The following is a 23,489-nucleotide window of genomic DNA, read 5'->3' as shown; positions in this document are numbered from 1 at the left end:
ACTATTTTTAAGATAACTGAGATTCGAACCCAGATTAATTCGGTCCAAAGTTTCTGCTGGGCCTTGGGGAATGCAAAGATGAATAAAACATTATCCACCTGGTTGATCTTTCAGACTGATGGAGATGGTTGACATGCAAGCTCACATAGCACTCTGATAAAATTTAGATGGGGTTCCAGGTGAGAGAACGCTTTAATGCCAAGGAAGTTTTTCAGAGGTGGTGGCCTTTGAGTGAGTCAGATTGGGAAGGACACCTGAGCCTGTAGGATTGTAGCTGGTAGCAAACCTTGCACAAAGGTGGCCACAGGGAGTGAGAGGGTGTGACACTTTGGAGCTAAAACCAGGCTTTCAGTTTAGGATTTTTCTCTGTAGGGAATCAATAGCTATTTTAAAGCAGAAAAGGATGGAAAGATGTAATAATAATAACAATAGTTAAAGGAACATTCTGAAGGAGATGCTAAAGGAGGTTGGTGTTAGTGAGAACTCGAGGTGTTTTTTTCCTTCTTAAAATCACCAAGTAATGAAGGGCTCTCTATTGACATGTAATTTCTTAGTCTAAGTGGCATTGTTAATTAGTTAACATAATTTTTCCATATGTAAGAAGAATCTTTTCGTTTAAGGATATCTCCCATTAAAAGCCACCTATTCAACTTTCATGTAAAACTTGTAGGTCTCAAGAAACATTTAGATAATCAGCTTGAATGTTTCAGATAATTAGTTGTAGGGAAAAAGTAATATTGTTTGGATGGGCAGGAATACTATTCAAATGAACTTGAAATAAAGGGTATTTTTTTAACAAAATTTTTTTATTACATAGCAATACATATTTATCAAAGAAAATGTAATAAAATAATGCAAAGAAAACAAAAATACCTCTAATCCATAAGCAAAGATAAACTTTTTTGGGGTATATAATATTACACTCACTAAATATTCAGATTCCAGAGTTTAGTCAACCAATGGATATATTTAATACCTTAAATTAAGGAAAATGGTTTCTGCCTTCACTTAATTGACTGAATTACAATGCACAGTTGAGAGTTTGGTTATTATTACAGTACGTTCTGATTTTCATCTAATAACTAAGGTGGCTGCTTTAACTGATTAAAATGATAACCTATTAAGTACTAACAAATGGCATGCTTTCAGTGGCCACTACCCCTTTCTTACCACCAGTTCATTCTTAGGAATGGCAAAGGAAAGGGGAACCTTAAAAACTATTTGCTTTGCCTTCTTATTTGACAAATGAGGAATCTGTTCTGAGTTTTTGTGTCCAGTAACTTATTCCTGTAGGTTTTCTTCTGTTTCTAATGATGTACTAGTTGAGCTTTTCTTGTGTTAAGCTTGTACTTGATTGCAGTCCTCTCTCCTTCCGGTCAGACTCTGCTTTTCCATCTTTCAGCCAGTGGTACAAAGAAAAGGGAAGCTGAAGAGAGGAGGTAGCATGTGCCCGAGAAGTAGAAGGAGCCTGCGTATGTCTGGGTGTAATCATATAACCAGCCTGGAAGGAAGGAATGGTTTCTGTTAGCCAAGCAAACCTTCCCTTTAGTCATTCTCAGCCATGAACTTTTCTCGAACAAAAGAACCTCGTGTACTTAACCAGCCTGTATTGTGACCTATTAGAAAGTTAGTCCAGCTCCTCATCTGTCTTATTTCTAGTGATGGAGTTACTTACATCAGTTTCACTTCGTTTAGGGACTCAACCCATGGAGACAGTCATTGTGGACCCAGAGCTCATCTCCGATCTTAGAATAGAAGTTGGAGAAAATGAGGGACACCTACCATTTCATTTTCTGATGAATTTTATTAGAAGGCACCATTCTTAATAAAGAAAATAATTGTAAATTCCTAATGTTTTCCAAAGAAAAAAATTAAGAGAACTGATTTCACCCCGTCACTGAACAAATGTTTGAGTATTTACTATGTTCCCAGCGATGTGCTAGGGGTTGAGGATACAATAATGACCCAAAAGAGACATGGTCCCGGCCCTCGCAGACTGTACAATTTAGTGGGGGATTAAGTGTTAACCACATAAATTGCAAACTTACATTATGGCTTTTATACTTAAAATCCAAAAAAACTTAGAGAGTTAAAGCTGTTATTCTGATCGTGTTTTTGAAAAAATGTTGGTGCTGTACGCTGGCACAGTTCTGGGTACTGGGAATATACCCACCAACAAAATAGATGGAAGTCTGCCCTCGTGGAACTTTGGTTGTGTCTTTTGATTTTTGTTTATATCTTGGAACATGATTTCTCACGGGAAGTGTAGAGTATACCCTATCCTCTTTGTTCTCTTATTTGGCTCTGAAACACACTTTATGTTTTTAGTTATTTTTCATTCGCTTTATGTTTCTTGTTCGTAATGTAATGAATGAATGGAATGTTTTATCGCCTCTGAAATTCAGCTAACTTTAAGTTGTTTTTTACCTATTGACTCCTTGTTTGATCAGTGACCACAAATGCTTCTTGGAGTTAAGCAAAAGAGTGGGTGAAACCTACGAGGACAAGTCCTTGTTGATTGTGATTGACCTTTATATACCTGAAAAATAGGTGACCAATCTCTCAACTTCTAGAAATTTCTAGGAAGGAGGGAGTGTGGAAAGCAACCACACTCCCTTTTATCCCTTGTCATTGTTGCCTTAGTCCCACCAGTACAGCCAATTTACAGGGTATATATAACCTGTGAATTATGAGACAGCAGTATTAGAAATAATACTATGGGAAAAGACTAGAAATTCTTGGGTTGCTAAGGGTCAGGAGAGCACAGCTAAAAGTAGTGAAATGAGTTTTTTAAGAAATCCCAGAGAGCCTAAAACATTTTCAGAGAAAATGCTTATAAGCCTTTAATTTCACCCACATACACACATTGAAAGTCAGAATGTTGCTTTCGAAACATTAAAGATTAATGAAATAATTTGTTTTAAATCTGTTTTTCCTCTCTATACTTGATAATTGAGATGTTAGTATATGTTTTTTTATCCTATCTCTACGACCCAGTTGCCATTCAGTAGGATTTTAATGTACAGTTGAGTATGTAGTTTTAGGAGTCTATTTATAATAGCAATTATGAGGTGAAATATAGGATGCATTATTGATTAATTGTGTATGAAAGTATTGTCATAATCAGCTCTATGTGGCTGATAGGTAAGTTAAATTCAGAACTTGGTTAACATTGAAATATTTACTCTTTTTGGTTGGAATAAGTAGCCTTTCCCCACCACTGAAAAATAAAAGAACGCTGTATAATTGGTCAGATTTTATCAGATCTCTGTACTTTTTAAAGAATAGTATGAAAAAGCTGTATAACAGTGCACTTCCAACTCTACACAGTTTAATGCTTCTAAGTGTATATTTTTAAAAGAAATTATTGTTGGTAGTTCAAAAGCCACTCTGTTTTAAATGGAAACACACACATGGTTGACATTCAAAAGTCTGGGTTCCTTTGTGGCCGTAGCAAAAGCATGTGAATGGCAGAGAAAGTCGTAATTAGGTACCAGCCACAATTCAGGAAGTGTGTGTATGTCTGTGTGGCCACTCCATGTGTGTGGCCACCCCTGACGTACGCCAGCAACTTCCTAAGCCGCTGTCCCCTGTGAGCACGTCCCCAGTGTCTCCAGACACCCGAGGTGCATGTTAATCGCTTATTGGTTCCCCGCAAGGGTACGTCCTGGCTGGTGCCCAGTTGATTCTTAGGCACAAAAACTTGTTCTCCAAATCACTTCCTTTATCTATGGCTCTGTAACCCATGTGGGGCAGGAGTGTCTAATGCTTCCTCTGATAATTTAAAACAACTAAGAAGATAGGGCTCAGCTCCCTTCATTAGTTTTGCAAACCAGTTTCTTACAGTGAACACAAAAGGGATTAGAATAATATGTCAAGTTTGATTTGTAATCTAGGATTTTAAATTCATTTAATAAAATGTCAATGTTTTAAAACTATTTAATGTTATGGGTTAAGCCAGTGGTCGGCAAACCGCGGCTCGCGAGCCACATGCGGCTCTTTGGCCCCTTGAGTGTGGCTCTTCCACAAAATACCACGTGCGGGCGCGCACGTACAGTGCGATTGAAACTTCGTGGCCCATGCGCAGAAGTCGGTTTTCGGCCTGGGCGAATCTATTTTGAAGTGGCATTAGAACACTCAAGGGGCCAGAGAGCTGCATGTGGCTCGCGAGCCGCAGTTTGCCGACCACTGGGTTAAGCCATACATGTTTAAAGATGAGTTTAACAACCTGTCTAGAAAGTATTCATACCTGTAATATCTTAGAAGTTGGTTGAGCTCAGTTATGAATCTTTTTTATTAGGATTAGTACTGTGAGGTTTACTGTTGGTCACCTTGTGAAAACTTGAAATATACCCAGAAGGTCCTTAATTCCAAAGTTCCTTGATGCTAGTTCAAGTTAGTGGTTGAGAATTCTGTAACTGACTAGCCGGTGTTGAACCAGAACTTGCAGCTGATGGGCTGCAGCACAGCGTCCAACTTCCAAGGCTGTACCAAGACGGTGCTCTCTCATCCCCAGGTCACCGGAGCTGCTGGCTGGCGGTCAGTATAAGTGCCATGATGGGAAAATACATAGGTATTTTCAATAATCTTGGGAAGTGTGGTTTAGCACATTTCAACCTCAGTGTCTTTTAAGACCAGAATTCTCCGAACGCCTTATGATAGAAACTTGCAGTAAGATTTATTGGGTGAGCTTTGGGCATTGGCTCTGTGCTGTGGGTTTAACTAAAATGATTGTGGTCTGTGTTAGGATTTTGAAGCTTGAATCCATGGCCTTGCAAAGGAATATATTTGCAAGGGAAGGACTAACCCTCCTCCTCACTAAACCACACTAAAGAGCTATTTGGGATTTTTTTTTTTTTTTTAATATTTTTGTAGCGAGTCATCCATCCTGGAAATACTGAATCAAAATAAAATTTCCATGGGCATTGTTTGTGGGGGAAATCACTGGATAAAGAGATGCTTTACATGGTTTTCCTTTGCCTCTTCAGGTTATAATGTACCCCTCAGGATTTAGAGGACAGAGAACCTTGCTCTGCCTTCTCACTTGTCCCCCACTTCCTCCACCCTCCAGGGGTTTATAGCAGACTGAAAGGTTGAGTTGTTTTGTTTGTTTGTTTTTCAAATACAGTTTCAGGCCATGGAGAAATTCCCAACTGATAGGCCAAGATGACTGATAAATGTGGAGCGTATGCTTGATAACAGGTGGAGTGAGGACTGGGCTTAATATTTGCTTAATATTGTATCTGAAGTGAGGAAGGAAGAGACATAGGACATGACCTATTATTTCATGAGGAGGTGAACTTATCTGTGTTAGTGGGGCAGAGGCAAACTTGGATGAATTTTCATCTAGCCACTGTCTTATAAAACACAGATGAAGAGTTAGTGCAGAATTACCAATTTCACTCCATGGTATTTTGGATAATAGTACAAGAGAGATGTACTTCTCCTTTAGGAACTAGTTAATTTGAACTTGTGCTGGCATACAATCAACTTATAATTATTTGGCCTTAGAAGTAATTTCTCGAGTTCGTTGAAAAAAACAACAAACACTTTTGTGAAGTACCCGCTGGATTGAGTCACGGCCATTCTTTCTATACCACAGCTCAGAAAGTCTTAAAGGTAGGAAAATGGAGACATGGCTTAACCTAAATTTTCTGTTAATGAAGTGGAAGAAGAATGCACATTCTATTCTCAGTGTTAGAGTTTCCAGATTGTTGGTTTTATTTTTATTTTTAAAAATTTTTTAAAATATATTTTTATTGATTTCAGAGAGGAAGGGAGAGGGGAGAGAGAGATAGAAACATCAATGATGAGAGAGAATCACCAATCGGCTGCCTCCTGCACCTCCCCTACTGGGGATCGAGCCCACAACCCCGGCATGTGCCCCCGACCGGAATCGAACCCGGGACCCTTCAGTCCCCAGGCCGACGCTCTATCAACTGAGCCAAACCAGCCAGGGCCAGATTGCTGGTTTTAGTATTGGGTCCGGTCCGTGTATGTGCCATTACTCAGTGAACAGTGGAGGAGCATTAAGAAAAGATTGTCTTCTCTGTATCCCACGTAACAACTAGCAGAGAGCTATGCTAATAAGGGGCTTGGTAATTATTGAATGAATACTGAGCTATCAAATAATTGTTTTGGTATTTTAAGGGAGTTTTTAGAAGATAATTGGGATTGATGTAAATATATATTAGCATAGTATGTACATTCATCAGTTGGGAATGGGGAGGTATATGGGAGAGAGGGAAACTATATTCAGTTCTGTTTTATAGACAGCCAATATGGGCCCTTGGTTTTATTTTTACATGAAACTGAGCCTTTAACATTTTGAGCTCACACATCAAATGCCTTTGGATAGAAGATTAGGAATTTTACATAAGCAGCTTACATTTGACTGGTATGTTGGAGAATATGACTTATATACTTGCTTTTTTTTTTTTTTTTTGCCCAAGGCACTATTTTTGTTTTTATACTGCTGTCTAAAGGCCTACTTTTGCTAACAGGGTATACTAGAAATATAATAATGCTTTAAAATAGCAATGCTTTTTATTTTCCCACAACTTTCCAAGGCTTCCATCTTAGTGCCAGCATGTAGATCTGGATGCCAGCTTCCAGCAAAAACAGCAGTTGGGTTTGGATAAGTTAGGACATTGGCCTATACGTAGGTCTGCTGATCACCATAGGTCGGAACACCCCCTAAAGCTGGCCTAGTCTGAAGCAAGCCACATTATTAACTATGAATTTGTCACTAAGTATTGGAAAGCAACAGGAGGGGTGGGCTGTGGGGTGCAGTGGACAGGGCCGTGGCTTGTGGAGGAGGTGTGTTAGGGAGTAATTTTAAACTTCTCTCCTTTTCGGTCCCTATTGATAAAAGAATTTTGTTGCTACTATATTATCATAATCATGGTTTTAAAGGTGTATAAATAATTTTTTGCCAAATGCTCTATTTGCATTTTTAAAAGAAAAAAAGTGTGTTTTGAAGAAACTCAGGTATGATTCTTATGGGTTTTCTTTCTGTGTTTTTTATGCTGTATATGACTAACTTGCTTTTCTTTTTCATTTCCACACAGGAAAGAGAAAAATATTGTTCAGATAACCGATGTGACCATTATTAACTAGTGTTTGACTGAGATTCTGTGGAAAGTTTTACTGTTTGCTAGAGTCCTAATTTAAAATGCTTGTAATCTTTTATAGGAATTTCAACTTTTGCGATTTAGTAATAACAGATCTAACAGGTAAGTAGAAAAATGAGAGTCTCGTACAATTTGAAGATCTAAGTTTGGTTGAGAATTTAATATTTTGTAACCAGAAAGCCTATTGATTTATTTAAAGCTAAAGACAGTAATGGAACTGCCCAGTCCTGTTGAGAACTGAGTGAATCTTTAAGGCAGCATTTCTGATGTTTCTTTGGTAGTTGCTGTTGAAGTCAGAATTTAGGAACAAACCTCCTAATGGCCTTTGTCAAGTCCTCTGTCATCTCACAGAGGAATGAGTTACAGAGACAAAGGCTTGCTGAAGTTTCTTCCTCCCACTGAGTGCGCAGTGCAGCGTTGCGGTCAGGGAGAGATCCTGGTTTACAGAAGGACATTTAACCACTCCTATGTCAATTATCATCATCTTGTTAAGGTACTGTGAGCTACTCTCAGACCAAAAAATCTATACATAAGCTTTCAGCAGCAGCCTTAACACTTTCTTTGACACTTTTTTTTTTTTTTTGAACTTATAAAATTTATAGTTGCCTAAATAACTGCTCAGAATTAACAGGTAGAAATTTTACCACGACCTTCCTTTCTCCTCACAGCTGGGGCATTGTGGACTTTGGGTAATAAAAGGCTCGTAAATTTTTTTTTATTCACTGATAGCAAGAAATGTACTTTACATCACATATACTTAAAATACATAGGTATGTGTGTAAAATAGAAGTTTCACAATAAAGTGATGCACTGTTTTCTAATCTGCTCTGTTGTAGTCTATCCTTTTTCATTCAAAGATAAATGAAAAGATCATGAACCAAGAAATTGATTTCAAGACCCACACACACATCTGCAGCTTTTCCTGTTCAGGTAGTGGTCCTCACAAAACATGCCTCGTCTTCTCATATACGGACCTCTTTGAATATTTTATTTTAAGATGTGTACAAAAACTGGAATGTAAAATCTCTAAACATGTTGTAGTTCAGCTACTCGCCTTTCTCAGCTGCATGAGATGCTCTGTGCACTGGAATTGGTTACCACCCTATGCTTTTGGCCTGACAGGCTGAGCTCCAGGCATCATTGGACCCAGAGAAGAGGGATCAAGATGGGAAGAAATGCATGAGCAGCCTGTCCTTGGGCTCTGTTTTCTGTACCTCACTGACCTGGGCGCTGGCCATCGAGTAGTTCTGCCAGGTGTCTCTGGTGTTTGGTTTCTCTCATTAGTCCCTAGAGAACAATTCTGGCTTAACTCTTATATCCTAGCCTGCTCTCCAGGTATGAAGTATAGACTGAGTTGGACAACGTGGGAAGATGTGTGTTCATACGTGCAAATAAGGATTTGGTTGTATATTTGTACCAATCTTAAGAATGATAGTGGGCAAGATCAGATCCTTTTCCTGCCTCACTTCAGGACTAAAGGAGGCAAAAGTAAGTTTTAAGTTGAATTCCTTTTTGTGGGTGTTTGGAAATGCTGTAGTAATTTCTACATTCCAATACATTGAGAACTATAGTTTGGAAAATACTGAAGTCTGTTCCCTATAAGTAGTTAGTCTTTTAATAGTCTTGGATTAAATGTCCAGTTAGGTAGAAAGCGAGTAAAAAAACCAACACACTTCAGTCTTAAAGCTAACTTACATGATCAGAACTCCCCCGGATTTTACTCTACTTGTGTTTAATGTTCACCAGTGGTCCCACATAGCCTCTCCACAGAGATTGTGGCCTGTAGGCCTAGTATCCTCCCACCTTTGGTACAGACACAAAGTGAAGGGCCTCCATCCCTCTTTGACCATCAGAGATGTTGAGCCCTAGCCAGTTTGGCTCAGTGAATAGAGTGTCGACCTGGGGACTGAAGGGTCTTGGGTTCGATCCCAGTCAAGGGCACATGCCCGGGTTGTGGGCTCAATCCCCAGTAGGGGGTGTGCAGGAGGCAGCCAATCAGTGATTCTCTCTCATCAATGTTTCTATCTTTCCTTCTCCCTTCCTCTCTGAAATAAAATATATTTTAAAAAAACAGATGTTGAGAAGAACAAAAGGGTCAGGCTTGCAGTTTCAAGCTCTATAAAAGTGACTCCTGTTTAGGTAAAAATGGTAGTGGTTCTTTTTCTTTTAAGCATCATAGGTCTTTGAAAATTCGATAAAACTGTATTGTCTTCCCAGATAAGTAGACATACCTACAATCTCTGCTCTAAGACGCCCAAGAGGCTATAAGAGCCTGCTTAATGCACATCTGTTGAATTAACCCTCAGATTCTCCTGGACTGGCGATGGAGTGTGAGGGTTGGTACAGGAACAGCACAGATATCATCAGTTTCTTTTAGCCTGATGTTGTCATTACATGTTCCTGTTAATCACGGGTCGGCATTTTCTTTCATTTGCTCAGAACATGGCTAAACTGTTACCTGCTATCGGTGGTCCAGAAAGGACAGCTATCCCAACGAAGAAACTGGCAAGTCCCATAAACCTGTGTACTGCAGAATTCCCAGACAGGTCCACCTGTAGGGATTAGAATTCATTGTTCGCCAGACAGAGGGTGAGATTCTGTGGAGACCTGTGCCTACCAGGGGACACACACTGTTGGTCATCTCAAACTGAACCGTTGACTTCCGGGGTGATTCGGGTGGCCTTGTGCTCTGACTTGTGAAAGAGCTGAGGCAGACAGGGCCCAGAAGTCTCGCTAGGCAGGTAGTGTTTTCCCTTTACGAGTAAGGAACATTGGTTTTTGTTAAGTCTTTTTGGTGGCTCAGGGGTACCTTTTTTCCTGAACCTCGCTGCTCTTCTCTGTTAGGAAATAATATTTACAATCTAGCTGACAGTGGGGTTCTTGAATCCACCTGAGGCTGAGTACCAACCATTGGTTTGTAAGCAATCAGACATTATGAGGAGTTGATTCAACTTGAGAAAGTTTGGCTTTTGCCTAAGCCTCGTGTATTGCCTGCAGCACTTAAGCTAATATGGCCGCGAGGCCAGCACTGCCCAGGGATTGTGTTCTGGCACACTGGGGACTTGGTGCTAAGGAGAACCCAGAAGTTTGTATGTCAGTTCCACTTGGGTCCAGGACTTGAGGTCGATTGGGGGTGAAAATGGAGCAGAGTTTTTTTAATGCCCCTGTTGAAATACAGAGCTTCTCTCAACAAGAGAGAAGCCACACTGGTCAGGAAGGCCCTTTTCTCTCAGGAACTCTGCAGGGTTGTACCTTAGAGGGAGCCAAGGAAGTTTCCGGAGCTGAAGGAAAGAAGTGACCAGAAGCCTGACCTGGGAAACTGGTCAGCAAAATGAAATCCTGCTGGTCCCTTACTGGTTTCCATTGCTTGTTCCCTGTGGACAGTCCTCCCATCATTCCAACCCCCGAGGGAAGATGAGTAACTGGATTAGGCTATAGCTACAAGGTTTCTGAGGCCTTGGCTGTGTGTGATGTTTTTTGTAATTATAAAATTAATACAAAATATGTATTCTCTTTGGGCAAGATTATTATTCATCCTTGCTTTTACCAAATGGTTTAACGATGTTAATGAGTGTGTCTACTCACCAGAACAGGAAGTATCAATGCCAGGTAACCACCAGAGAAAATGGCAAAGATGATGGTATAGGTCATCAGTAGTGGAAAGGTGGTGGCTAACGGAGCAAGCAGGTTAGTAACGCCGCAGAGTGCGAGGTAAGACTTGTGGTAGTGGTACTTGCTGGTCCAGTTTTGATCAGCAATCCATCCAGAGAGAATCTGACTGACTACCTCAGTGATACCTAGAAGAAGTTTGAAAGGTCTTATGAAATCCTAATTCCATATTTCCCAGCCCCTTTGAAGAATGTAAATGCCTAAGGCATCTTTTCCTAAGTAATATGACTTCATCCTTAGGCTAGGACACACGAGAAAAAAAATGGTTTCATTTGCCTATCAGTAGATTATATCATTTACTTAAGTACTCCAGACACATCTAATAAGTTACCAGAAGGTTCATACCACTGAGCTGGGAGTCCCTGGTTACAGAGGAGCCGGGCACAGGGAGCCTTCCTCAGAAAGGAAGTGTGGGCCCTCCGGTTTGTGTCTTGGGGAAGTCAGAGGGTGGATGATGAGTATAATAAAGCCTTATGTTTACAAAAAGAAAAAGGAGATGTTGGGAATCTTTTATAATTGCATATGAGGATTTGAAAATTAAGTCCTTCTACAAAGGTTGTTATGCTTAACTTGGAAATATGTAGGAAGTCTGGAAATGAGAGATCATATTTTGAACACTGGAGCTAAGATGTAACTTGAACAAAATGTAAGAACCACAATTTCGCTCAATTTCATAACAAAAATTCTTAACCTTTATCCTATTAGAAGCTAATGTAGCAGTTAAATACCAAGAGATTTTCCCCAAGAGTAGCATGAGCTGTGGTGGTTTTATGCTTCAAGTCCTTCCTACAGTTCAAACATAAATTGCTCCACACACGCACATTAAAAGGAAATAAAAATACAGAATACTACCATTTCTATATTTTTACAGTTATTTCCTAGAATACATACTGAGTTTATGTTACGTTCTTTTGTTCCATTACATAGCCCTAATCTGATCTAAATTGATACTACTAGACGTTTTAGTGAGAACATCTGTTGAGCTTTATCTTTTGTGTGTGTGTACATTTTATTTGACTGAGAGTACCTTTGCAGTTGGAGGCGGAGTGCAGTCAGTTTTGTAAGTCTTGATAAATAGTCTTGCGGGAGGAAAGTCACTGTGAGCTTCCGAGACTTTCCAGATAACTAGAGCTAACCAGTTCCATTTCATCCCTTCTCATTTTAAAAAAAATATCAGTCAATTCATTAGTGACTAGCCTCAACAGACATACACTGAGTGGCCGGATTATTATGACCACCTGCTGTCTGCAATCACCAAGATAAAATGTCTTCAATTCGCACAGGAACACAAGGATTGGACAGTCGAGCATTGGAAAAAAGTCAAGTGGTCCGAAGAATCACGTTTCCAGTTGCATCATGCAGATGGCAGAGTGAGAATTTGGTGGAAACAGCCTGAAAGCATGCACCCCACATGCATGAGTACAACCCTTCAAGTTGGTGGGGCAGTGTTATGGTTTGGGGCATGTTTTCCTGGCATGATTTGGGCCCTTTAATTCGTGTGGAACAACGTCTGAATAGCACAACATACCTAAGTATAGTTGATCAAATTCATCCTGTCTTGTTGATGGCGTATCCCAATGGAGATGGCTTCTTCCAACAAGACAATGCGCCATGCCACGGTGCTCGTATTGTGCAGGAGTGGTTTCAAGAACATGAGGGAGACTTTACCTTGCTTAGGTGGCCCCCACAGTCACCAGATCTCAATCCAATTGAGCATTTGTGGGACGAAGTTAAAAGAGCCATCAGGCAGCTGGTTCCACAACCATCCAATCTCACAGAACTGGACAGTGCTGTTCATCAGGCATGTGTCAGATTCCTCGCATCACCTTTCAACATCTCGTGGAGTCAATGCCAAGAAGAATCGCCGCAGTATTGAAGGCAAAAGGTGGCCCAGCGAAGTACTGATGGGGTGGTCATTATAATCTGGCCACTCAGTGTATATGTCTTAACATGAGTTCAAGTGGAAAATGCTTAGCTACAAATATTAGTAGAACATGATTGCATGCTTACAATGGGCCAAGCACAATCCTAAACCTCTCATACGTTACTTTTTTAATCATAACCTTATCAGGGTGGGTAGGTAGGTACTATTATCCCTATATTACAGATGAGGACATTGAGGCACAGAGAAAGCACATAACTTGCCCAAAGGCATACAGCTCGGGAATACAGAGCAAAAATTTGAACCCGGGAAGTCTAGCTCCAGAATCAAACCTTTCAACCAGTGCACTGTGCTGTCTACCTGGGATTTCTTTTGTTCCTTGGGTGGTGGTTGCCCCTAAGCACCAGCTTTTAAAAATACTGTATTTTCCAACAAAGACCTAATGTCTACTGTGTCAGACACCTATGAAACACTAACAAGAGCTTTCTGTTTGCTTGTCTGAGTGTGAGGTTGCAGTAGGCTTTCTTACCAGCCGCAGAAACGAGGTAGGAGGCATCCATCATGTCGATCCCCAGTGTTTTGGCTCTGGCTACCAGGTGGAAGGTAGGGATCAAATATGCCAGCTGACTGAAGAGAAGAGACCAGGTAAATATGCAGAAGAAAGGGTTCTTTAAAAGGGAAATGTCACAGAGGTTTTGTTTACAGCTCCACCAATTAGCCTGCTGGAAACGTGTGTCTTTAGGTGTTAGGAACAGTCTGTTCCCGCTTGGCCCATTGTTGATCTCTTCGTTTTGGTGTTGCGAGTCTATGAAACTTGCACCGGCTTGTCCAAGCTTCTGCTTAGTCCTGTCCCTGATGGGGAACTCTTGTGTCTCGCTGCAGTGTGACGTGTCCATCCCGCAGCCTGCCTCTGGGCCACTTACAGACAGACTGCTACCTGTATCTCTCCTATCAGAGTTGCTCCCGCTTGTGCTGTGGATGGCTCTCAAGAGCATACTCGAAGGCACCAAGTTCAGGATGATAGCTCCAAATAACATAAGGGCACCTACATGGAGAGAAATCGCCAGGTGGTTAGAAATTACCCCTCTCGTTTCACAGTGCTCTGTTCTCAGGCTCAGAACATTCATAGTGTTGCTAAATACTCATAGCACGATAATTCCTTGAGATACTACTTTGTCTCCTTATTTTAACTGGAAGTATTGAAATCTGATGACTTGAGAGCCGTACACACTGCTGTATCCTTGTGAAACAGTGGCCTTTTGCAGATAGGGTACCAGAAAGCTGGCATGGAAGGGGAGTTATTTGTGCTGAAGAAAAAGAGAACAAGGGTTTTCTTGGAGGAGCCGGGGGAGCTATTTCAAATGTTAGAACATTACACGGTGTTGTGAAGAGGGACGTGAAATGTTCGCAAGTGGGTATAAATTTTGAAAGAAAGGTGCCAGTTTCGCCTCTGAGGCCGAGTAGGTCTTGATTTCTGCATGACCGTACTAAGCTGAGGTGTGTGTGTGGCTCCGAGAGACAGGGCTGGCCACAGGTCCCGCCATCCTGTCATGGATTTGTCAGCTGGGCCTGTTCATGAGACTCCTGCACAACTGCTCTGTGAATTTATGTCTCTTTCTGTAGAAGTAGACATATACATACATATGTGCGTATCATGTTTCCAGTAATGTAAGAAGATTTAATCCAGATATTTTCTGTAAGGCACAAAGAAAATTGTGAATGATTTTCATTCATTTGTGTAAAAGATTAAGTATTAAGGAACATAATCTTTTTACCTGTTTTTTGTTTTTGTTTTTTTCCTTTTCATTTTTTTGTTCTGGTTTAGTGAGTCTAATGGAGGAGGCATGTTTTAATGCAGATTTTTTTCTTAAGGGGAGAATTTGGAAAGAATGCTTTGGTGGTGGAAGGAGAGGGTGCCCTTGTCTCCCGAGGGGTATTGCTGTCCCTGCAGGGTGTTTCACAGCCCACAGAGGCGCTCTGTGCCCCAGACAGGACCCTGGCCTGAACTTGGAGCTGCTGGTGTGGCCTGCAAGTAGTTCAAGATCTCGCTCCTGTGTATTCCCCACGGAGGAGCATGATTCTTTAGAAATCATTTCTCCTCTGGCTCCATACATCTTCACCTCCAGTCCTCAAGGCGGAAAACTGAACTTGAAATCTTGCAGAGTTGATAGGTCAGACACTTAGAATGACTCACCTGTCCAGTCATACAGATCTATCAGGACTTTTGCAAAAGGTGCCAAGAGAAATGTCAGTCCCATCCCTGAACGGGCAATAGCTGTAGAAAGCGCTAATCGCTTTTTGAAGTATTTGCTCATTACCACCATTGCTGCTTGGTACAAGAAAGCGGAACCCAAACCTAAAAAGAAAACCATAATAGGTTGGAATCACTTACATGAGGTGCCTTGCACCAGACCACATATTCTCCTGGACCGAGATAATGGAACTAGGCCTTTGGACATGTGGCCAATAAGAGGGAAGGGTCCTAGTTCCCGTTTTTCTAACCTTTTTACAGTGGACTCACCAGGTAACACTCCCATAGTCACACAAAGAAAGGGGATGCTCGTGGCCCAGCTGCTGATCACATATCCACCGGAAACGAGGAAGGCCCCAAGCATGGAGGCAGTCTTCTCTCCATATATGTCACAGATAATGGCAACCAGGGGGCCTTGGGGAAAAAGAAAAGCTGGTACTAGGGTGAGTGCTCGGCGTCCCTTATCCTGGCGTCAGTTGAAATGAGCAGCTTTAGGAAAACAAACTTAAGTGTTGTGTGTACTTCACAAAGGTATCTGTGTTGGGTTTTACTGTCCTAGTCCACACTATTTGCTTTGTTTTTTTAAGGAGAAAATTCTAAACAGGTTTGGAGGTGAAGCTTACTGAAAATGAATTGCGAAACCTCCACACAGTGAGAGTGCGTCTGGTGGCCTATGACTAGAACAAGTTTGCTCCTTAACCTCTGCACCACGCTAGGCTCCAAACAGAACTGCAGGAAGAGGAACTGGTTCCCAGCGTGTTCTGCGAATGCTTAGGTGATAGGTCAGAACTCCGAGGTCTGACTTCCCAGCTGACGGTGGCTCACTGAACCTAGGGAAAGGCCTGGGGAAAGAAACACGGCATGAGGAACCATGCAGTTAAGTAGGTGGACCCCAACTTTCTCTGTTTGAACTCGATTTTTCCAGTTTTACCACGTCAGGTGGAGCTACACACAGGTTTTTCCTTTTCTCGGCTGCCCATGCTAATGAGCGACCCTGAGGGCAGCAGCTGGTTCCTGGAATTGCCCTCTGGGCCTGCTCCTTGCACTGTGAGCTTATCCCTGGGCTTCATACCTGCGGAAAAGCTGAGTGAGGACATGATGGAGCCAATCCAGCCAGTTTGCTCCGAGGTGCCTTCAAATTCTTCTTGAAAAACCACAAAGAAAATTGCAAACGTCTTGGTCATCCCCAGCACAAACATGTTGACCTAAATGAAAGCAGACAGAGTCCAAGTCAGGGTGCAACAAAGGGGTTACAGCTGCTCGGGGTTCGGTCCCCCAGCTCGCCAGCACTTACCCTTCATACATTTTGTGTTTTATGGGGTTGTCATCCCCAAAGAGCTGCTGTAAGCACTTGACATGAGTGTCCCCTTGAATCATCAAAGCTGGGGAGTAGGTGTCACGATTGTACTAGTGATCAGGAGATGGAGGTTTAAAGAAGGGGGTGCTGGGGCTGAGATTTGAACCCAGATCAACCCCTACTCGACTGTTCTACGACATTAGCATCCGTTAAGCACAGCCAAGTCCAGTTACCTTTGTGAGAGATGAGTGTTTGTCCAAAAGATGAATTGTTCCTATCAGTTCGTGGGTTAGCTTTGCTTTAACTCTGCTCTTGAGCTGAGTACCATTCATCACCTGATATGTAAGTAGGGTGGCCATATAGTAATTTATCCAAATTGAAACACTTTTGAGAGCAAAAGGGAGCACTGTTAATTGTGCCAGGACAAGAGTAAATGAGGTCACCTGGTTGGGTCACATGGCCACTAGGAGGCGCTCTCCTTTGAGGTCAGGTTTTCTTTCTGTGGAGTGCTAGTGAATACTAGTATGCCCGTAGACCAGGGGTGGGCAAACTTTTTGACTCGAGGGCCACAATGGGTTCTTAAACTGGACTGGAGGGCCGGAACAAAAGCATGGATGGAGTGTTTGTGTGAACTAATATAAATTCAAAGTAAAGGAGTGGAGGGGAGAGCAAGAGAACCCTCCGCTCTTTCGGCTCCGCCGGCCGGATAGAACAGCCGAACGGGCCGGATCCGGCCCGTGGGCTGTAGTTTGCCCACGGCTGCAACAGTCCCTCTCCCAGTTTTAGTTGCCGCCCACATACTAACGGTGTAGTAGTTAAGTACCTATCTGCACAGTCAACCTCCTTGGCCTGAGTCCTGGCTCAGCTTCCTACTAGGGGTGTGAACTTGGGCAAACTATTTCTGAAATAAGAATCCGGCTGGGGGTGGAGTTAAGCTTCGCACATTTTATATTTCACAGAAGTTAAGCTTCCTCTTTTGTAAAGTGGAGATGAAGTCAGTGTTAGCTAGCTCACAGGACTGTGAAGACTGAGAAAGTTCTGGTAAAGTAATACAGATGTTTCTCAACTTGTGCTGGGGTTACACCTCGATAAACCCATCATGAGTTGAAAATATTCTTAGCTGAAAATGCATTTAATACACCTAACCTGCTGAGCATTATTGCATAGCCTACCTCAGAGATGCCCAGAACACTTACAGTAGCCTACTACAGTCGGGCAGAGCCATCCAACAGATGATTTTATAATAAAGCATTGAATATCTCGTGTAATCACTTTCGCACCATCGAAAAGTTGAACAATCGTTAAGTCAAACCATCAATTCAGGGACCATTAAGTAGCATTTAATACTCAAATTATTAACTGATTTTGTTATCTTTAACCGTTAATATTTTTCAAGAGTTTCAAACTTGTTTATATAACTCTACCATATCTCACGTCAACTCATCCAAAACGAAAGTCTTTCCCTTGTCCCATGCCCACTTTTCCTTCTCATTTCCCTTTTATTGCTACCATCTACCCACTCAGCTGAGTCAGAGCCTGCCTCTTCGTTCCCTTAACCCCTAGCTTCTAGCAGTGGTTCTCAACCTTTCTAATGCCGCGACCCTTTAATACAGTTCCTCATGTTGTGGTGACCCCCAACCACAAAATTATTTTCGTTGCTACTTCATAACTGATTTTGCTACTGTTATGAATCGTAATGTAAATATCTGTGTTTTCCGATGGTCTTAGGCGACCCACAGGTTGAGAACCGCTGCTGTAGAGCCTAAGACCATGGGAAAACACAGATATTTACATTACAATTCATAACAGTAGCAAAGTTACAGTTATGAAGTAGCAACGAAAATAATTTTATGGTTGGGGGTCACCACAACATGAGGAACTGTATTAAAGGTCGCGGCATTAGAAAGGTTGAGAACCACTGTGCTAGAGAATCAAGCTACACTCGTATTTCAGAAATAGTATTCTCTCCTGTCTGGAGAAAGGAACTAAGAACCAGTGGTGGTGCTCCGAGGTTGCAAAAGTTGGGGGTGATGAGGAGGTCCCTTAATAGGTTTTTCCCATTTTGACTTGATAGAAGCTACTGATTTTTCATTATTTACAGTGAACAATGCTATGGACGCCGGGGCTCTATTTAAAAGTGAAAACTTTTATCAGGCCCTCATTAGGACACTTTGCCATCAGAATGTACCCAGAGGTGTTTCTATCAGGAAGTGGGGCTACAGAGCATGTAAGAACCTCGAACGACCCAGACTTGTTTCTTTCAATATACAGAGTGGTGATTGCGCCCTGTCACACAGTGAGGCATCATTCTGGAAAACATCATTCCTCTTAAACCATGTTTTCTGTGCTGGCATGTAAAGGACGTGGGTCCTGTGCTGGCATCTAAAGGATGCTGACCTCTGTCTCCTGAATTTGGCTAGCTACTGCTCTCCCAGTTCAGAACCTGGCCTCTCTGGTCCGTCTTTGACGTCTGGGAAAAGCAGCAGTGGGTAGCTATGACTTGTATCTAATCACTGAGTCTGCGTCTTCCCCTGTGGATATCAACAAGGCCAAGGTCAGCCTTTGCGTCTACTGTGCCTCCCTTACTTGTAACCTTCCAACTTTGTTTCTGTTCTCCCCCCGCTGGTCCTCCCCCAGAGTATGTTTATTGAAGCTGGGAACAGTGAAACAAGGGCAGGCCTAGGAGAGAAGAAGCACCAGGAGAGATTAGGCGGGGAAATGGGCCCAGCTGGGCTGCTTTGGCTCACTGAGGAGTCGGAGAAAAGGGGGCTTGTGGACAAGTCCAGAGGGTTTGCCCAGGAAGAGCTGCCCCTGCCCATTGCTTGCTGGGCAAGTCCCGTGGGGCCCTTTAGAGTTTAGGAGGTGCACGCCTGTGGGGCAAGAAGAGGAAGGGAATGGTAAGGGTGTGCTCCCTGGACGGAGAGCACGCCTGCTTTTCTTTGGACTCAGATTAAAAAGTCTTTTCCCTAAGCCTAGATTTCCGCTTCGTTAAGCGGACTAGACAAATCTGGATTTCATCCCATGCTTTGGACCAAGGTGGCTGGGTTTTAGTCCTGTCTGAGACCACATCTGACATTGTCAGCGGGCTCACCCCAAAACTAAAGCCTTTGAAATTTTCCTGTGGCTGGTCCTTTTTATGTTTAAGGGCACGCCCCTACCCCACAAGAACTTCCTCAGATCCTTTTAATTAGAATATTGTCTCAGGGCTGGTTCAGCCACAGTGGCCCCTTTTGAATAAAGAGCATCAGGCTTTGTTAGAAATTATTGCTTAATAGCAAGTTTCCTCTACCTTAGATACCCCTCTAGCATCCACTTGCTCTTCCAGACCTTCACAGACAAAAGAAAGAATAGTCTGTTAGGTTATCTGCACTTCCTCTGTCTCAGCACCCACTGTACAGGCTCTGCTTGGGGGTTATCAGAGACTTCCCTGTTGCTACACCAACAGCCCATTGTCACTTCTGTGACATCTGACTTCTCAGCAGCTTCTGCCCCTCACTTGCTCCTGGACGTTTCTGCCTTCGCTTAGGGGGTGCTGCCCGTCAGTAAAACCACTTGTAAACTGACTTCTGACTGTTTACTCTGTGGGCAGCTCCACCAGTTCCCTAGGTCTCAATTCCCCCAGAACCAGTTGCTCGTGGTTGCTCTTCCCTCTCCCTGGCGCTTTGACCCACCTGTCCCATTGTTCCAACCGCCAGGGATGCTGGTGACTCACAGATTTCAGGGTGCAGACCTCGTGCTCCACATGCACATAGACTGCTGACCACATTGCTTATGCCGCATGCCCCTCAGACTGTCCAAAGTCAAACCATCTAAATCTAAGCCATCCGCAGATCCCCCCTTCCCTCGTCCCCCAGCTCACTGAATGGCATATATCAGCCTCCAAGTTGCCCGAGGCAACCCAGGACTGACTCTGCCTGAACTGCAGTTACTCTCCCAGTCTTACAGGTCTGCCTCCTCAGTGTAGCTCAGATCTGTATTCTGTCCATCCCCATTGCTGTGCCAGAACTTGGGGCCTTACTGTGTTTTCACCTGGATCATTGCAACATCCCTCCAATGGATGCGCCTGTCTCTAGGCCTAGCCCCCAGCAATCCATATGCACCCTGCAGCCCGAGTTATTTTCCTGGCATGCAGATCTGATCCCATCACTCCTGCTTCATTTTTTTTTTTTAACTAGCTCTCAGAGCCTCAAGATAAAAACCAAGATTCTTAACATATCATACAAGTCCCCTGCCCATCTCTACAATTTCAGCATTTACCACCTTCCTTCTTGTTTAGTCAGAAATCTGCCCATCAGTCAGTCCACCCACCCACCAACAGGTATTTATTACATGCCTACTATGTTCCAGGCTATTTCTAGGGTCTGGCTTACAGCAGTGAGCAAACATGGTCCCTGTCCTCATGGAACATCAGCCCAGTGAGGCAGACTGAATGTTGGCAGTCATGCCAATATGTAAAGTGTGGCAGCTTAGAATGAGTCCTTCTTTAAAAGTCAGGAGCCGCCGGAGACCATGTGGGCGGCTTTTTCACTCACCTTTTCAGGAGCTCGTCTGCTGTAGAAAAGTACTTGGGACGCGTGCGGTCACCAAAGCAGGCGTCTAACCGGCCTCATCACTGCAGGCGATGAGCCGGAGTTCCTGGGTAACATTTTGGGACCTAATATATCTTACACTTTTATAAGCAGCATCACTCCCCACCCCCAAAAGCAGGACATTGTTTATTAATCTAGTTATAAGGCAGTTTTTCTTACCAGCAACTACATGGGTTAAATAACTTCCTATCCTGAGGATACTGTAGGCAAAGCAGGGTGGTGGTTGGGGAGGAAGGGGAGAGAACCAGACGGATCATAAACAGTGCCATCCTGCGAAGCCTGCATTCGGGGAGGTGGCCCAGCCACAGGAAGGGCTCTCAGACCTTAGCGTGATTTCTAGTAACACTGAGATCCCACGTTCTTTGGTAACGAGGCCAATGTTGCACAAGCGGTTGTCTGGTTAGGGAGTTTGTATTACACAAGTCCTGGCCGAGGACCTCTGCTCCTACTTTCCCTTCTCTCCCACCAGGGAGGAGGCCTGAGCTGTAGGGCTGTGGGCGGAGTGAGGGTTGGGAGGAAGGGGTGTCTGTGAGTAAACTGATCTGGGGACACGAGGAGCTGTGGAGCAAGTGCCCATCTGTAGGGTTGTTTGGGGCTTAGCTGTGATAGGATGCACCGATATTCTAGAATGACCATGCTGACATTCAGATCAGGATGAGGGAGAGAGAGGATCATTAAGAAACAAGTGCCCAGTCCAGTTGCTTATGGATGAAGGAGAACAGGCTCCAGGTTCAGAATCTGTGTCCTCCCCTCTCCAGACATCAGAAACACACATGAGCCTGATTCTAGCTCATGTGTGGCTGGTGGGGAAGGGTTGGAAGTCGGCAGCAGGCAGGACGGAGGAAATGTCCCCATCCCCTGTGAGTGAAGGAGGTCACTGCCAGGTCTACCCTGGGCTGAGTGCGGACCCCACCCGAAAACGCTTTAGCCCTTGCCAGTGCTACTTCCGGGGTAGTTAATTGTGTGATTGTCCTCAAAACTAACTGTCGTGTAGCCAGGGCAGAACTGTTGATGGTGACTGGAGCGTTCTGGGGTGCAGGGATGGGTGGGAGGAGGAGGACGAGACCAGATGGGAATGCTTTTGCTTTTGCTCAAGGTGGACGGTTTCAACCTGGGTCCATTGTGGGCAGCTGACTTGAGCAACCACTGGCAGTTTCTGGCCTGGCTCTGCCCCCTTTCCATTCAAATGCCAAGGGTTTCATAAGGGATCTCGGCCTCCAGAGGCTGCCTTTCAGGCGGGAGGAGGGAAAGGAAATCCTTACCAGGAAGAAGTGGAGCACAATCATCCATCCCCAACCTCCATCCAGGGCCTGGGTGTAGGGTGGGGCCTTCCCCGCCCTCAGCATGGTGCAGGTCCCTGGGACAAACCCAAGACATAGTTTATTCCATCGACAAGAAACAGATCTAAACTTTTAAACTTGACTTTTCTCTGCGGTGTAAGACCACTTGTAAATGTTTTTTAGCCCAACTCTTTAAAAACGGATGACTTCCTCTTGTTTCTAAAGTTGTTTATAGACTGTTTTCACCTCCAAAACGCAAGCAGGACTTTGTACAACTTTGGGACTGGCCTGCAGGCTGCTTCCTGGCTGCTGCTGGCCGCTCACAGGGCTTGACAGCTCCTGAAGCATGTCCTAGTCACGTGTACAGGCTGCCTGACTTTGATGTCCCCGATCCCTGTTTTTTCTATAGTCACGATTCAGGCAGAATCATGGGAGAAGGAAGAAAAGCTAATGATAGGCTGTGATTTGAGGGATTTCGAAGCCACTGCAGAGAAATCTCTTGTCACCAGTCTGAATGGCACTAAGATGACCACTCAGTTTATTTCAGGCAGGAATTTCAAAGGAGTTAACTGCAAAGCTCGACCTTACTGATTGTGGGGTGGCAGCTCCTAGCACTGTCCTCGGTGTCTTCCCCCAGCTCTGCACACCAGATCCTAGGGGAAGCTGTGCCCCGCCCTCTGGTCTCCTGGGTGAGCTTTCGACTTTAGAGAATTTTTAAAAAAGGGCAGGTTGCCTTGGGCTAAGAATTCCATTTACAAAGCCCTCGCTAAAATGAGAATATTCTAAGGGCCTAATCAGGGTGGGGGAACCTTTTAAAAACTGCCATAAGCCATTTGGATATTTATAACATCATTTGCAGGCCGTACAAAAATATCAGCTTAAAAATTAGCCTGCTAAAAAAAAAAAAAAAAAAAAAAAAATTAGCCTGCTATATTTGGTCAAACTCACCCCTAATGCCCTGGCAGGACCTGATGTTCCCCACCCCTGGGCTGACAACGAAATGCAATAACTGTTCCTTGAGTGGACCCTGGGCCAGGAAAAGTGAAGAGCTTTGGAGGTCAGTTGGAGGGGTTTGAACGTGGACTGTGAGCAAAGTTACGCCTCGTGGGTGTGATGGTGGTCTTGTGGTTCTGCAGGAGAACGTGCTGAATAGCATTCAGGAGTGAAGTGTCATAACTGCTACCTCCTCACAAATGGTATAAAGAGAAATAGCAAGGAAGAGAATGGATGTGTCCTGGGGAAGGGATCCAGCATGCTTCATTTCCCACTGTCAGGTCAGCAGGCAGACCGTTTCTTACCGGGAAGGAGAATCCACAGCCGGGCATGCGCAATGGCCGAGTGGTGAGCAGCTGGGCTGGGAGAGAAGCCCGTGGGTCACTGAAAGCATT

The 23,489-nt window shown here is 43.6% G+C and overlaps 1 protein-coding gene across 1 annotated transcript; it reads right to left on the bottom strand.

Moving 5' to 3' along the window:
• Window positions 1-794: 794 nt before the first annotated feature.
• SLC16A4 (solute carrier family 16 member 4) lies at window positions 795-22,167 on the bottom strand (the record flags this gene model as incomplete). The annotated part of the gene is made up of 8 exons (XM_080648999.1): window positions 795-1,501; window positions 9,592-9,685; window positions 10,719-10,930; window positions 13,214-13,729; window positions 14,879-15,040; window positions 15,206-15,349; window positions 16,008-16,140; window positions 22,084-22,167. The coding sequence occupies 8 exons, from the start codon at window positions 22,165-22,167 to the stop codon at window positions 1,377-1,379; spliced, it is 1,470 nt and encodes a 489-aa protein (XP_080505125.1). The 3' UTR covers window positions 795-1,376.
• Window positions 22,168-23,489: the final 1,322 nt, after the last annotated feature.

Source organism: Plecotus auritus (assembly GCF_963455305.1).
Source record: "Plecotus auritus genome assembly, chromosome: 12".
In the NCBI taxonomy this organism is placed as follows: domain Eukaryota; kingdom Metazoa; phylum Chordata; class Mammalia; order Chiroptera; family Vespertilionidae; genus Plecotus; species Plecotus auritus.
The sequence above is the reverse complement of the archived record's forward strand: the minus strand, read 5'-3'. Positions and strand labels throughout refer to the sequence as shown.